General features: G+C 35.5%; 1 protein-coding gene across 3 annotated transcripts in view; it reads left to right on the top strand.

Annotated features, from left to right (window-relative positions):
- TMX3 (thioredoxin related transmembrane protein 3) overlaps nt 1-13,087 on the top strand; it is a 79,507-nt gene extending 66,420 nt beyond the window's left edge. For all 3 annotated transcript variants that reach the window (XM_075585438.1, XM_075585439.1, XM_075585440.1), the window contains exons 12-16: nt 2,269-2,322; nt 6,770-6,826; nt 7,389-7,518; nt 9,042-9,110; nt 9,927-13,087. In XM_075585438.1, coding sequence (XP_075441553.1) covers nt 2,269-2,322; nt 6,770-6,826; nt 7,389-7,518; nt 9,042-9,110; nt 9,927-10,187 — 571 coding nt within the window. In that variant the 3' untranslated portion in view covers nt 10,188-13,087. The remainder of the gene's footprint in view (nt 1-2,268; nt 2,323-6,769; nt 6,827-7,388; nt 7,519-9,041; nt 9,111-9,926) is intronic.
- The last annotated feature ends 766 nt before the right edge of the window (nt 13,088-13,853 follow it).

The raw sequence follows: 13,853 nt of genomic DNA, 5'->3' as shown, positions 1-13,853 counted from the left end.
AATAACTCATATAACTGCGCATGTGTAAGAGACTAAGGCAACAGTACTGCCATAGTCCAGGCGTGTTGCGCATGCGTTCGGACTCCAAAATTATATGGCTTGCTGCCGTCTGAGATCACGCGCAGTGCGCATGCGTCGGGACTTAGAAAATTTCATCAAAAATAATAAATGTTCTTATCGCGCATGCGTGGGCACTTAGAAATATTTAGCCTTATTAATACACAGTGTGATTTTAATTGTTCAATCGATCTGTCCTCATCCAATATGGTTGGAAATGCCCATAATATACATCTAAGCCATAAAGGGTACATATAGAGCTTTGGATGTATAGATAGTAGATAATCTTAAAAAGCTCATACCCTAGATGTTGGCAAGTGAAAAGGGTGTTATTGAATATGTGACAGATAATAATCAGTTAATAGTGGGTAAGGGTCTACAGTACCTTATGGAAATATTTTGTGCAGAGTATAATTGCAGAGATTAAGTTGTATATACTCCCCCATAGTGATATACTGCTCAATGTGTCAGGCTTGGAGGTAGTGATAGGATGAATAAAGAAAATAAAAAAACAATTTATGTATATGTATATAGCAATTTTTGCGTGGTGTTTTTATTGTGTAATTACTATTCTACACACATATAACATACATAACGACTAAGCCCATCGCTGGGTTTAGAACTTTGGTAATATAGTCATTAATATGGTGGTAATATTCTAATATCTTTCAATATCAAATGCTGGGAAACAACACAATGGGCATGGAAAATAGTGTGGCTGCTCGTATATAGAAGTATATATAGCGTATGAGTAGACCATTTAAATACAACAGGAAAACACAGGATAGATAACAGTCTAACCAGGAGAACCTTCCTGATCAAATAAAGGGTGTATAAGTAAACCCCTCATTGAGTCCATTGGGGCTCCTGGTTTTTAATTTCACACAAGAGGTTGGTGTACAAAATAAAGAAAGTTGGACTCAGTAATAATATATGCACCTGGATTTAATACTGGTTAAAGGACAGACAACAGAGGGTTGTCCTAAATGGAACTTTTTCAGGTTAGGCTAAAGTAGTGAGTGGAGTACCTCAAGGATCGGTACTGGGACCCCTGCTTTTTAACTTGTTTATTAATGACCTTGAGGTTGGGATCGAGAGCAAAGTCTCCATCTTTGCTGATGATACTAAATTGTGTAAGGTAATGGAATCAGAGCAGGATGTAATTTCTCTTCAGAAGGACTTGGAGAGACTGGAGACGTGGGCAGGTAAATGGCAAATGAGGTTTAATACAGATAAATGTAAGGTTATGCATTTGGGATACAAGAATAAAAAGGCGACTTACAAATTAAATGGAGATATATTGGGGGAATCCTTGATGGAGAAGGATTTAGGAGTGCTTGTAGACAGCAGGCTTAGCAATAGTGCCCAATGTCATGCAGTAGCTGCAAAGGCAAACAAGATCTTATCTTGCATCAAACGGGCAATGGATGGAAGGGAAGTAAATATAATTATGCCCCTTTACAAAGCATTAGTAAGACCACACCTTGAATATGGAGTACAATTTTGGGTACCAATCCTAAGAAAAGACATTATGGAACTCGAGAGAGTGCAGAGAAGAGCCACAAAATTAATAAAGGGGATGGACATTCTAACTTATGAGGAGAGGCTAGTTAAATTAGATTTATTTACATTAGAAAAGAGGCGTCTAAGAGGGGATATGATAACTATATACAAATATATTCAGGGACAATACAAGGAGCTTTCAAAAGAACTATTCATCCCACGGGTAGTACAAAGGACTCGGGGCCATCCCTTAAGGTTGGAGGAAAGGAAATTTCACCAGCAACAAAGGAAAGGGTTCTTTACCGTAAGGGCAGTTAAAATGTGGAATTCATTACCCATGGAGACTGTGATGGCAGATACAATAGATTTGTTCAAAAAAAGGTTGGACATCTTTTTAGATGGGAAAGGTATACAGGGATATACCAAATAAGTATGCATGGGAAGGATGTTGATCCAGGGATTAATCCTATTGCCAATTCTTGGAGTCAGGAAGGAATTAATTTTTCCCCTTAATGGGGTTTTTTGTTTGCCTTCCTCTGGATTAATAAGTAAGTATAGATATAGGATAAAGTATCTGTTGTCTAAATTTAGCATAGGTTGAACTTGATGGACCTATGTCTTTTTTCAACCTCATCTACTATGTAACTATGTAAATATCAAATATATATTTAAAATAATTGAAACGTATATCTATTTTTTTATTTTCAGATTAAAGTCTATTGTTCAAGAAGTAGCCAAAGAGTACAGAGATCATTTTCACCGGTATGTGTATTTTTAATTTTTTCATTTTATTCTTTAACGCAAAATTTTACTTTATTGTGCAATTCCAAGGCAATACTTTTTTTTTATTACCATATCAAATGCTTATATCCACTCTTCTACCTAAAAGGACAGTCCAACAAGGGGGGGCAAAAACAATGTTTTTTTTTTTTTCCATGTTTTCAGTGTAACTGGCTTCCCCTTTGTATAATAATGGCAGCATAAGTAATTTAACTAAGACACAGGGGAAGAAGTCTTAATCGACAATTCAACAGTATACATAGCAGGTTACAAATTACCTAATCCACTTTTGTGATCAGATTAAGATTTAAAAAACATTGGGTTTCTATGGATTCATTGATTGTTTAAAAATACTTTCTTAGATTTGTTTTAATAGGCGTTGTAGGGTGTGAACTTTTAGTGGATCAACATTAAAGTTCTTTGTAGTTGAAATCATCGTGCAGAGCCAAGTGTAAAGTCACATGCATGCTTCAATTACACTCGAACAACAAATCTATGCTGTTTCAAAACTCTGTACAGTATACAGTATTTTAATTTCTGAAAAACGGTAATGTTGGTCTGCTAAAAAAAAAAGTGTCAAGATCTACAACAAATCTGCTTTTTCCAGGACCAATATACTGTAGCTATTAAAACTGTGAGCTAAAGATTTTACAAAAAATGGTGTCAGCCACCTAAATTCAGTTAATGGATGGGCAATTCCTAATAGTTTATACTGGAATAGTCAAACTGTTTTGAAGTAGCTTGCATCCATGTTACATATGTTGAACTCCCCTTTATACAGTATGACACTCCCCGGCTAGCTTCCATTTCCCACAATCCATATTTGGCGTGTTTCTTTGCACAGGTAAGGCTTTCCATTCCAGTGATGTCACACTAGGTGGAGCTTAGCATCCATGTCAACTTCGTTTTAGGCTAATTTTTAGGAATAAAATACACAGATAAAGTTGCAATGAACAGGGGAAAAAGAAGTGACAACTAACACACTACTGTGTAGTACGGTGAAGAAACAAGTATACAACGAAAATAAGGCTAGAATTAATGAAAAGTAGCTAATAACTGCCAGAGTTGTCTGCAGCAGATTACACTGCAGGTCATCTGGCTGTAATGTGTCACCAGTTCTTTAACCCTTTGCGTGCTGGAGGGGCCCCGGTACCAGAATGTCCTCGGAGCCATCACGTGATCGATGTGTCACTGATGATGCGAAAGGAAGAGGGAGCACAGAACATGATCTCCCCTGGAAAATATAGTTTACAGTCCATGAGTCCGCCACCAAATCATGGGGCCCCTGGAGTGCAAGACTGCATGATGTGGGTAATCTTCAAAATCCAGAAAACTTTATGGCACCTAGGATCCAGAGTGGGCAAACTTGTAGAGCAGACACACATGAATGAGAGGCATCCCTGGAAATCTTGAGCATGCAGACATAGAAGCTGATCTTTGTTCTCAGATACAACTCTGAAAATTGACAGTACACACACAGACTTCAGAGCATAACTGACATTTTTTTGATCCACCATGGAACATTATAGTGAAACTACATAATTCTATTTACAAATATATTTGGAGTTAATACAATGAACTTTCAAGAGGCCTATAGATTCCAAGGACCGTACAAACAGTGTAATCCCTGGAGATTGGAGGAAAGGAGATTTCACCAGCAAAGGAAATAGTTATTACAGTAAGTGCAGTGACAATGTGGAATGTATTGTACCTGGAGACTATGATGGCAGATACAGTATATAACTTTAAGGAAAGGTTTGACATATTTTTGGATAGGAAAGGTATATAGGGATATACCAAATAAGTAAAAAGGGGAAGGATGCTGATCCAGGGAGAAATCTGATTTGACATCACTGGAGTCAGGAAGGATTTCCCCCCTCCCCCCCACCCCTTATGAGACATCATTGGATAATGTTTCAATGGGTTTTTTGTTTGCCTTCTATACCGTAAATACAAAGATAGGATGAGTATCTCCATCGTCTAAATTTAACATAGGTAGTACATGATAGACATGTCTTTTTTTTTTTTTTTCAACCTCATCTACTGTGTAAAAATAATTTTAAAGAGTGATCTATAATGACCAAGGTATCGGAGTGAAGAAAACAAACATAGGAGCAGACCTAAAATAATTTAACAACTGCTCTCTTACACAGTAACTTATGAGAGAACTAGACATCATGGAACTGCAAGAAACACGTGACATTTAAGTACAAGTGGCGATATCCCATTAAGATGATAGTAATGCACCATGGCAGTTTAATTATATCTAAACTAGAAAATGAACGTGCTGACTTCTTTAGTAAGCTGGGTGTCCCAAAATGCAAGGATGAGATCTCTTCCAGCAAAGGACTCCACAGGCCTTCCAGTTCCTCGAGAAGACAGAAGTGGACCCTTGTCTCTAGAAGAAGGCACACAACGCACATTACAGATTAGGGAGGGCTGAGGAAGGCTCTCACTTGAGCTTGCTGATGTACAGTACCTGATTCAGATAATCACACTGAACTGTGATCCGCTTACCTGAACTTATCAACCCTAACAAAGTATCTTTCATGTATCTTTTTATTATAAATGAATATTGTAAGAATGTAGTAACTTGGTTAATTTTTATTTTATGTGAAACTGCTTAATACAGATAAAGTTAGAGGGCAGGCAGAGGAAGGATCAAGAGTTTGCGAAGACACAGGATTCCTATCATTGTACAGAACTGAGGCCCACTTGAATTCATTTGTTGTTCCTAACCAAATGCACTACTCTTTATGCTAAGTTTATATCCTAATAATGTGATATGGTTAATGTTTCCAGCTAAAGTTACAGTTTAATTGCTACTGTAGGAAGGCTCTCTATAAAGCTACATTTTTCTCTCAAACTAAATTCCCTTTCTGTTTAAAGGGCTCAATACAATAACAAAAAGACTTTCATTTTCAGAATACAAATAAAATAAATAAAGGATATGTTTTTTCATGCAAGAAACACTTAAATGCATAAATCACCAACATTAGATATGTACTTACCCTATTCCTACAGTATCTCAATGGTTCAAAAACAAAAATGGTGTACAGGACTAGTACTGTAGCTATGTTATTCCATAAACCTTTACATGTACCCGCACAGAAAAGTGATGCAGATATATTTTGTTTAATGGCACACTGGTTAGTGTAACCAATACTTTTGCAAATATATATTCACTGGTCAAAAATTATTCCTACAAGAAACTTGAATTCAGCTAAATTCATTTCGAGACGTTTTTTTAACTTCTGGATATTAATATGTTAAGCAAATATTAGATCACTCCCTGGGTACATCTGCCTTGAGCATGAATATGATTAAAGATATTAATAATTTCCTGCATTCCTACTTATTGATTTTTGCGTGAGCTATATGTTTCAGTCTCGCCCTCATAATACATATACTCTACTAGAATAGATTCCTGTCTTTATTAAGTAGTGCAATTTTGACGAGAGTACATGGTACCTGATTAAATACAATCCTAGAGAAAATGGAAACTGCCCTATTAAACTGTGTGAAGTTAAATACCAAGCCTGATACATCCCCAACCATGCTTTGGGAAGCTCATAAAAGTGTAATTAGGGGTGAGTTTATAAAGTTAGTAACACACAAGAACAGAAACCATGGAAAGGTTCTCTCTTGAAACCAAATAAGCAGATGTTTGATAATGACTCCTTTCTAGAATAATTAAACGCAAGAGGACAACTAAACATTATGTTAAACCATAAATAGAAAAATTAATTATTTGGACAAAAAAGTACTTTGATATTCTTCTTTTTGCAGCAAAACTTAAAATACCATTATTGCGATATTGAAATACTGTAGATTTGTTTAACTATAAAACGCTTCGTAGCCCATAATCCAAAACAAATGAAAGTAATTTACATCCTCTCATTCAAAATGTATATAATATCAATTTGGAATCCCAGGTAGAAAAATCAGACCAAATTGCTAAAATATTTTTTTTGTTAGATAAACTTTAATAAAAATAACCTGACTCAATCTCTTGATCAACCTATTGATAGAGGATTTTGTTAAAACTCATTACAGTATATCAGAATGTAGCAGGATGGATACTAGTACAATTATCTTGATAAATGAGCCACACTAGATCTACAGACAAGCAATGCAAAAATTGTAATGGACAACATTTCAACACTCCATTTTGTGTTGTGTATTGAAAATGCCGTAGCTGAATGTGTAATCTCGGTTTTCATTTGTAGTTTGTAAACTTAGGTTGTGCAATTTTAATTTAGATTTACATCTGTTTGCGCCAAACACTTACACTTTCCTGCTGTACTTGTATTAGGAAGTGGCATGGGTTTCATGCTATAAGGAGTTAGAAATTGTATAGCATATACAAATATCAACACATGTAAATGCTTTAGATTATATTGTAATTTGCATGTATTTTCTCTCGCAGAGACTTTCAATTTGGGCACATGGACGGAAGTGACTACATTAATAGCCTGTTGATGGAGTAAGTTCTTGTTTTAGAGGTTCTTTTTACGGATTAGCACAGCAGATCCACCGTTAACTCCTTGTTGACTTTAATGAGTTAACCCTAGGTCGGGGGCACTAACCTGTAGTGGGTGCTTCATTAATCTGCTTCAAAGTAGTTGTTTGTGGCAGAAGGAAGTATTTATAAAAAAAAAAAAAAAAAATTGGCTCATTAAAATGTTATTGATTTGTAAACATCCACATTCAATTCTACGTAATTGTATATCTATATGTATTTCCATAGTAAATGCTTCAAGGATTTGTCAAAAGTTTTTGCATGTAGTTGCTGAATGTTTGATGCATCTTTATTTAGTAAACATGCAGGTTATAGAGTACAAGGGTAAGGGGCTTATTCAATATGATGTGAGGCAGCTGATCACACCGAAATTAACCCAAAACGCCCATTGACTTAAATTGCAATAAATAATTTTTTGTACCAAGATGTTTTAAAATGTATAATATTGTCTGTCTTCTGAAAAATGACTGTAGAGTGGTTACAAAGAATAATAAATATTGTTTTAATGTTTTATTAATTTTTACAGTGAAGTCAATGTCCCCACTATTGTTGTACTTAACACTTCCAATCAACAATATTTTCTGCCAAGCAAAAAAATTGAGAGCACTGAAGACATGATTCAGTTCGTTAACAGCATCTTGGATGGAACAGCAGAAGTGAGCTTGTTTATTTCACTCGTAAATAAATGCACTATGTGGGCATTCCACTCATTGTATTCTCGCTGGTATCAATACGGTAGCTATCATTTGCCTGTCATTATTCAGTGTGGTTTTCCACGGCAAATACTATAAATTGCAATGATCCTCATATTTGTAGGTATCGGTTATTAAAATTTTTTTTTTTTTTTAAGTATTTATTGCAACGTTTATATACTACTACACAATATTGCGGGAATTCGGGAGGGATACAGAAAGTATGCGTGTGTGTATGTATATGTGTTAGATATATATATATATATATATATATATATATATATATATATATATATATATATATATATATATATATATATATATACAGCTCAATCCCCTTATAACGCTGTGCTTGGGGTCCAAAGAATCACATCGTGCTATAAGTGGATCGCGTTAGAAATAATGTATGCATTGTACAATAAAGTATTTAAGATACCAATTATTGTGTTGTAAAGTATTCATAAATACAAAAATTGGGTGCCATGCTTGCATCGCGTTATAAGCGGATTCACGTTGTAACGGATCACGTTATAACGAGTTTGAGCTGTATCTATATCGATAGAGAGATAGATATATAGAGATAGATATATAGAGATAGATATATAGAGATAGATATATCTATCTGAAGAGAAGGAATTGTATGAATGGTATTTTTAAGAAATTGCCTATTGATATCCTTTAAATGTGATACTGTAACAAAAACCAACATGGTTTAATAAAAAAAATAAAAATATGTATATATATATATATATATATATATATATATATTTATATATTTATATATATATATACACCACCTTTTCTTGCACCTGGTGGCACTCCTGCATGTAAGAAAGCGTTTTAGCCCCATCCCCTTTTTGCGTGCGTGACAGCATCTCCCAATGGCAGGTTCTGTCTGCAGAACGCCAGCGAGAGCAATAACTGCATCTTTACAACTTTCCCATATTCCATAGGAAAAATACATTACACAATCTCCTATATTTATTAACACATTGTTTGCACTCCTATATACCACTTTTTAGTATGTCCAGGTACGTATATCTATTGGATGTAAAATATATCTGACACCAGGTTTTGCATACAGTATAGTAACACAGGCTGTGTGGGTAATGTTGCTGATTTGTTCTTCAATGTACAGAAGATGTATCAGTGTTATTGCACCGTTAACGCATTGGGCCAACACTGCTGCCGTATTTTATGCAAAAATGCTCCATTTAAATTATTGTAATGCACGTAATATGTAAAACATTTTGATGCAATACATTTGTATACTACAATAGTACACATACAGCATTACTGGTGCAGAGTGTGATTGTGCTTATAAAGGGAGGTAGAGGTTGTTACCGGTGTATGATATTTGATAGAATGCTAATATAACGGTTCTGTCACATAGCCGTAGGAAACATGGTATAGTAATATAAAAGAAAATACAGCAGAAGATAAATATTTAGATATTTAATACATTTCTCATACTGTAAACATTTCAGGCTCAAGGCGGTGATGGAATACTACAACGAATCAAGAGGGTAGCTTATGATGCCAAGTCTACTGTAGTAGTAAGTAAAGCACTATATATGTATTGCACCTTTGTTTTACATTTAGCCATTAAACCATCAGTTTTGAGGATCAAACCAAGATAGTATGACAATATTTCAAAATGTGAATGTCATGTATTCTTTCCATGTGTCTATTAAGAACCATTTGCTATTGTACCTAGAGTGTAACATTTGTACTTAACACCTGAAACATGTACATCTGTACTGTGTTTTTTCCCCCTCGTTGTCTTGACGCGTATGGTAGGATATATTGTGATGAAATGCAGCAACATTGCCATTTAATTATATGTAACACACATACATACACACTCACTCACTCACCACACACACACTCACCACTCTCCCTCTCACCTCTCTCTCCCCACTCACTCTCTCCCCTGAATCTCCTCTCGCCACTCCCTCTCTCACCACTCTCTCCCTCTCTCTCCCTCTCTCTCACCACTCTCTCCCTCTCTCACCACTCTCTCTCTCTCTCTCTCTCTCTCTCGTTTAGAGACCTTCCCTCAAATGATAAAATTGAATTAAATACAGTTATACGTATAATATGTTAAAACAAAGTTTTGAACATTTAATTTTAGTTCCATTTCCGTAGAGTAAGGAAGATTAACATTAACAATTAACCTCACCTCCACCCCCTTTTTTTGTATTTCTTGAGTAGGGGAAACCAGTTTTCTTGCTTTCCAAATTGATTTTTAAATTACCATTAAAGAGCATACCTAATTTCAAACTGGAAATCTTGGTAACATTTACTATTCTACATGTAATCTACTGTACTATTACAACTGCATGTTTACTTGTGGTTATCTGCTCCTACAGTCCGTTTTCAAGAGTTCACCGCTCCTTGGCTGCTTTCTCTTTGGTCTGCCACTGGGTGTCATCAGCATAATGTGTTATGGAATCTGTACAGCCGACACTGATGATGGGTCTGAGGAAATGACCAGAAAGGACGTTGTAGACCGGGATGGGACAGACGAGGGCAGCGACGAAGAACAGGACGAGGAAAAGAATAGAGAGAACTCTGACGTGTCAGATGACGACCAAGAAGAAAAGGATTTTCTGGAAAAGAAAAAGGATTAACCTATAGGGAAACTGGATAATTCATTGGGAATTCAAAACAAACTTATTTATTGGTTTCAGCCACTGACACCGAGCTTTATTAAACAGGAAATACGTTGCTTCTGTTACATTAGTTATTGGCATGCACTTGATTTACATTTTTAAAGTCACATGGGAACATCTGCAAGGCATTCATTATGAACGAACAAAGGATTTGGAAACTATAAGGCACATTTAGAGACTTTTGCTTGCATTGCTGTACTAGCTAACCCAGAGTAACCTTTTGCCTATTCACACAAGTACAGTTGTGAAGTGTGCATCACTGGATTATTACAAATGAATAAGTACAGTATTTGCTCTATGGCTCACTGATGCTTCAGGCAAAAAGGGCCATGTTAGTTTATAGCAGGGCTTTTTTTCTCTCTCTCTCTCTCTCTTTTTTTCTTTTTTTCTCCCAGTCACTTCATATGTAACGACATGGACATTGCAGGGATCTTTACAGTAATATTAGTATCATGCAGAGCTTTTAACATGTTGGTGCCTAAATAAAACTTGTGACCTAAAATGTTTATTTTTTTTTTTTTTTTAATCTGCAGCAATACTGTATGTAATCAATGATTACTGATATTGATCTCTAATATTGCAAACATTTTGGCTGCAGACGATCGTTTTCCTCCAAATCCAGTTTTTAATGTATGCCTCATTTGGGTATTTGAATCTTCATTTGTTTTTTTTCTTACGGTTAATGTCCCATCCGGTTATAAATTCTTAATTGTAGGAAATCTGATACTGATACTCTTTAATCTGTTCCTAGCTGATATCAATGCATCAGCCCCACGGTTCATAGTAAAATTACTTTTCTTTCCTTTTAATCAATTCAATGTCAAATTCTCCAGAAATGTAAAAAAAAAAAAGGTTTATATGGCTTCCATTGTAAGCGGTCTAAGAAATGCACAATAACATAATCCCAAATTACTGTGATTTTACCGCATTATTAGCTCTTTCCACAAATAGGAATATCTATTTATATATTTGTCATTGCAAATTTTAAGCTACTTGGCATACCTTCAACTATGAAAAAAAAATTACCACTCCTAGAGAGTATTATACTGTAGGCTTGGCTGCTTTGGCTATAAGCATACGGTGTTGTATTTTTGCTTTGGTGAAAGGCTATTTTCAAGCAATATACATTTTCACTTGGTACCATTACAAATTTAACACAGTGACATTGCAGAGACTGAGCTTCACGTAGAATCTCTAGGGATAAGTGGTTAGAAATCTCAAAATAAGCTTCATTGGTACCATGGTGATCACCATAGCAACATATATGCCACTTGTTTTTCTTGTCTGAGCTTCTATTTCCTTTGGGGCCCCGATTTTCTTTAGTTTTGTTTAAAAAAAAAAATATGCAGAAAATTATTTTATATTATTTAGTTCTTAAAAACCACGTGAATACAACTGTTTATGGTAAGCAAACCCAGTCGTTACTCACAATCTCATCTTGCAGTAGACAAATTACTACTGTACAACCCACACCATATATGCATACAAGCCTACACGTGTATAATCCACTTGCATTAAAAGATCATTTCAAATAGAATTCTAAAATAAAATAGGTCAATGTTGCCGATGCATGAAAGCCTTCAAACGAACACCTCGCACACTGTTTCACCAAAGCAGTGTACTTAGCTTAAACATCGTACAACTGATTTCTGCCACACGAAATATACCGTATTTTTCTTGCACCTCCTGTTGTCATATTCTTGGCATAATTATCACAACTAAAACAAGCCATGAAGTTGTGTTTTCTATCGGTTTTTCTTCTTACCCTTTTTTTTTATTATAGACATTTGTGGCTCTGTGGCTTTCTGATTATACCTGACTTGAGAATAAAAGCATCTCTAACATAGTCTGGAATAGCTGTACTGGTTAAATGTTCTTCCCCTGGAGTTTAATTACCTCTCCACTACTTCTTCCCATGTAATACAGATAATATTAAGACCTAATCTATTTATGGAGGCGGTATCACTATGGGGTGCAGCATGGTTTGTCAAGATTCAGAAAACATCAGTGATGTTGGTTGGCTAACACTGTAGTGCAGTGTTGTTTGAATTACCATTCTGTGGTGTCAATGTGTACTTCTCATTACAAGTAACTAATGGCGTTTATAATGATCACTAATTAGATTTAGAGTTGGTACCTCTTCACATACAGCCCCCCTGTGTTTTTTGTAAATGTGAAAGCAAGTGCCTCAGGTCGCTAGCTTTTCTGTTAACTAAACTAAGGGGGAGATTCACGAAAGAGTGATCACCGTGATTGGGCATGGCCATGACTGCACAATCAGTCCTTGAACGAAGCAGCAATCCCCTCAGGAGCCTGTGAGTTTAGCTCGTATAATGTAAGTATCTTGCCCCATTACTACGTCTTGCTCTATTTTTTTTTTATGCGAAAAAAAAATAATCATAATTTTCTTGGTCTGTAATATTTTAGGCTGCCATAGTAACCTTTAGGCTTCATTGGGCTATGGGAAAAGCTCCATTGTAGCCTCCCAGATACTTAATATTTCAAATCCTTATTTCTCCTGAACACGGCATCCTATTTAAAATAAAATAAAAACGTTTTGGAAAGGGCAAAAAGAGATGTTTAAAAACATGATCAGTGCTTTATATATCCTGCAGTTCTTGCATTCCTCATGGTCTACTTTTATTGATGCTGCCATTGTATGTTTTTATTTAATCTTTTTTTTTATTTTTTATTGTCATTTGTATGTTTTATAGTTTAGAAATGTAAAAAGGTTTTCATAATCTCAGACAATTATATTGCTGTTTTTTTAAAACCACTTTGTTCTGGCGGGTAGCATACTTTAAAAACTTGTGACAAAATGTAAGCCTTTTTATTGTAATAAAGAAACTAAAGAAATACTTGTTTTTAATTTAATTCTGCTCTGTAGAATGTTAAGATTTATGATGACTTTGGCGAGATTCACTGATAGGGGCTAGCACACATTTGTTTATGGTGTTAACCTTGACAGCGCGGTAGGTATCCATTAAAACCAATGACCATTTTGCATACATCCAGTAGATGTATTGGTCCTGGAGAAGTGTGCATATTTTACATGGTAAGAGCATGCAGGGATTTAGAAAAGTATCAATTATCCATCAAAACTTGTTATCCTAAAGTCAAAGGTATCATCACTTACAATTACTATACACATTACCTGTTAATTCGAGATGTTCAAACTAGCACAAATTTTTTAGGCCAGATCCGTTCCCCTTCCACCAAAATCCATCTGTGGATTGGGCACTAAAAATCTATGCGGATCAATCTAAATCTTCCATTGGATAGAATCCAGACAGGTGGGGTTTTTTTTTTTTTTTTTTAGAATCGATCCGCGTATTCCACAATCCGTGGCCTTATTGTTCAAAATCCACACATGGATTAATCCGTGTGAATTTCGAGTTGCTCTAAAATAAAAATTGTGAACCTGCAGATTTGCCTTTTTGAGACTGATCATGGAAATCCGCGAATCAAAGAAACCGGCGATCCAAATCCACAAAAAGTCGTCCATCTCTAGTTAAAATCCCATCTATACCAGATAAAATAACGTATGTGGGTGTAATAAATATATATGTATGTGCGAAATGACATGCAAATGAGCACACCGTGTCACCTTTTGCCTTAGATCCA

The sequence above is a fragment of the Ascaphus truei genome, chromosome 2, assembly GCF_040206685.1.
Source record: "Ascaphus truei isolate aAscTru1 chromosome 2, aAscTru1.hap1, whole genome shotgun sequence".
In the NCBI taxonomy this organism is placed as follows: domain Eukaryota; kingdom Metazoa; phylum Chordata; class Amphibia; order Anura; family Ascaphidae; genus Ascaphus; species Ascaphus truei.
Note: the sequence above shows the minus strand (reverse complement) of the source record. Positions and strands in the feature narration are given on the sequence as shown.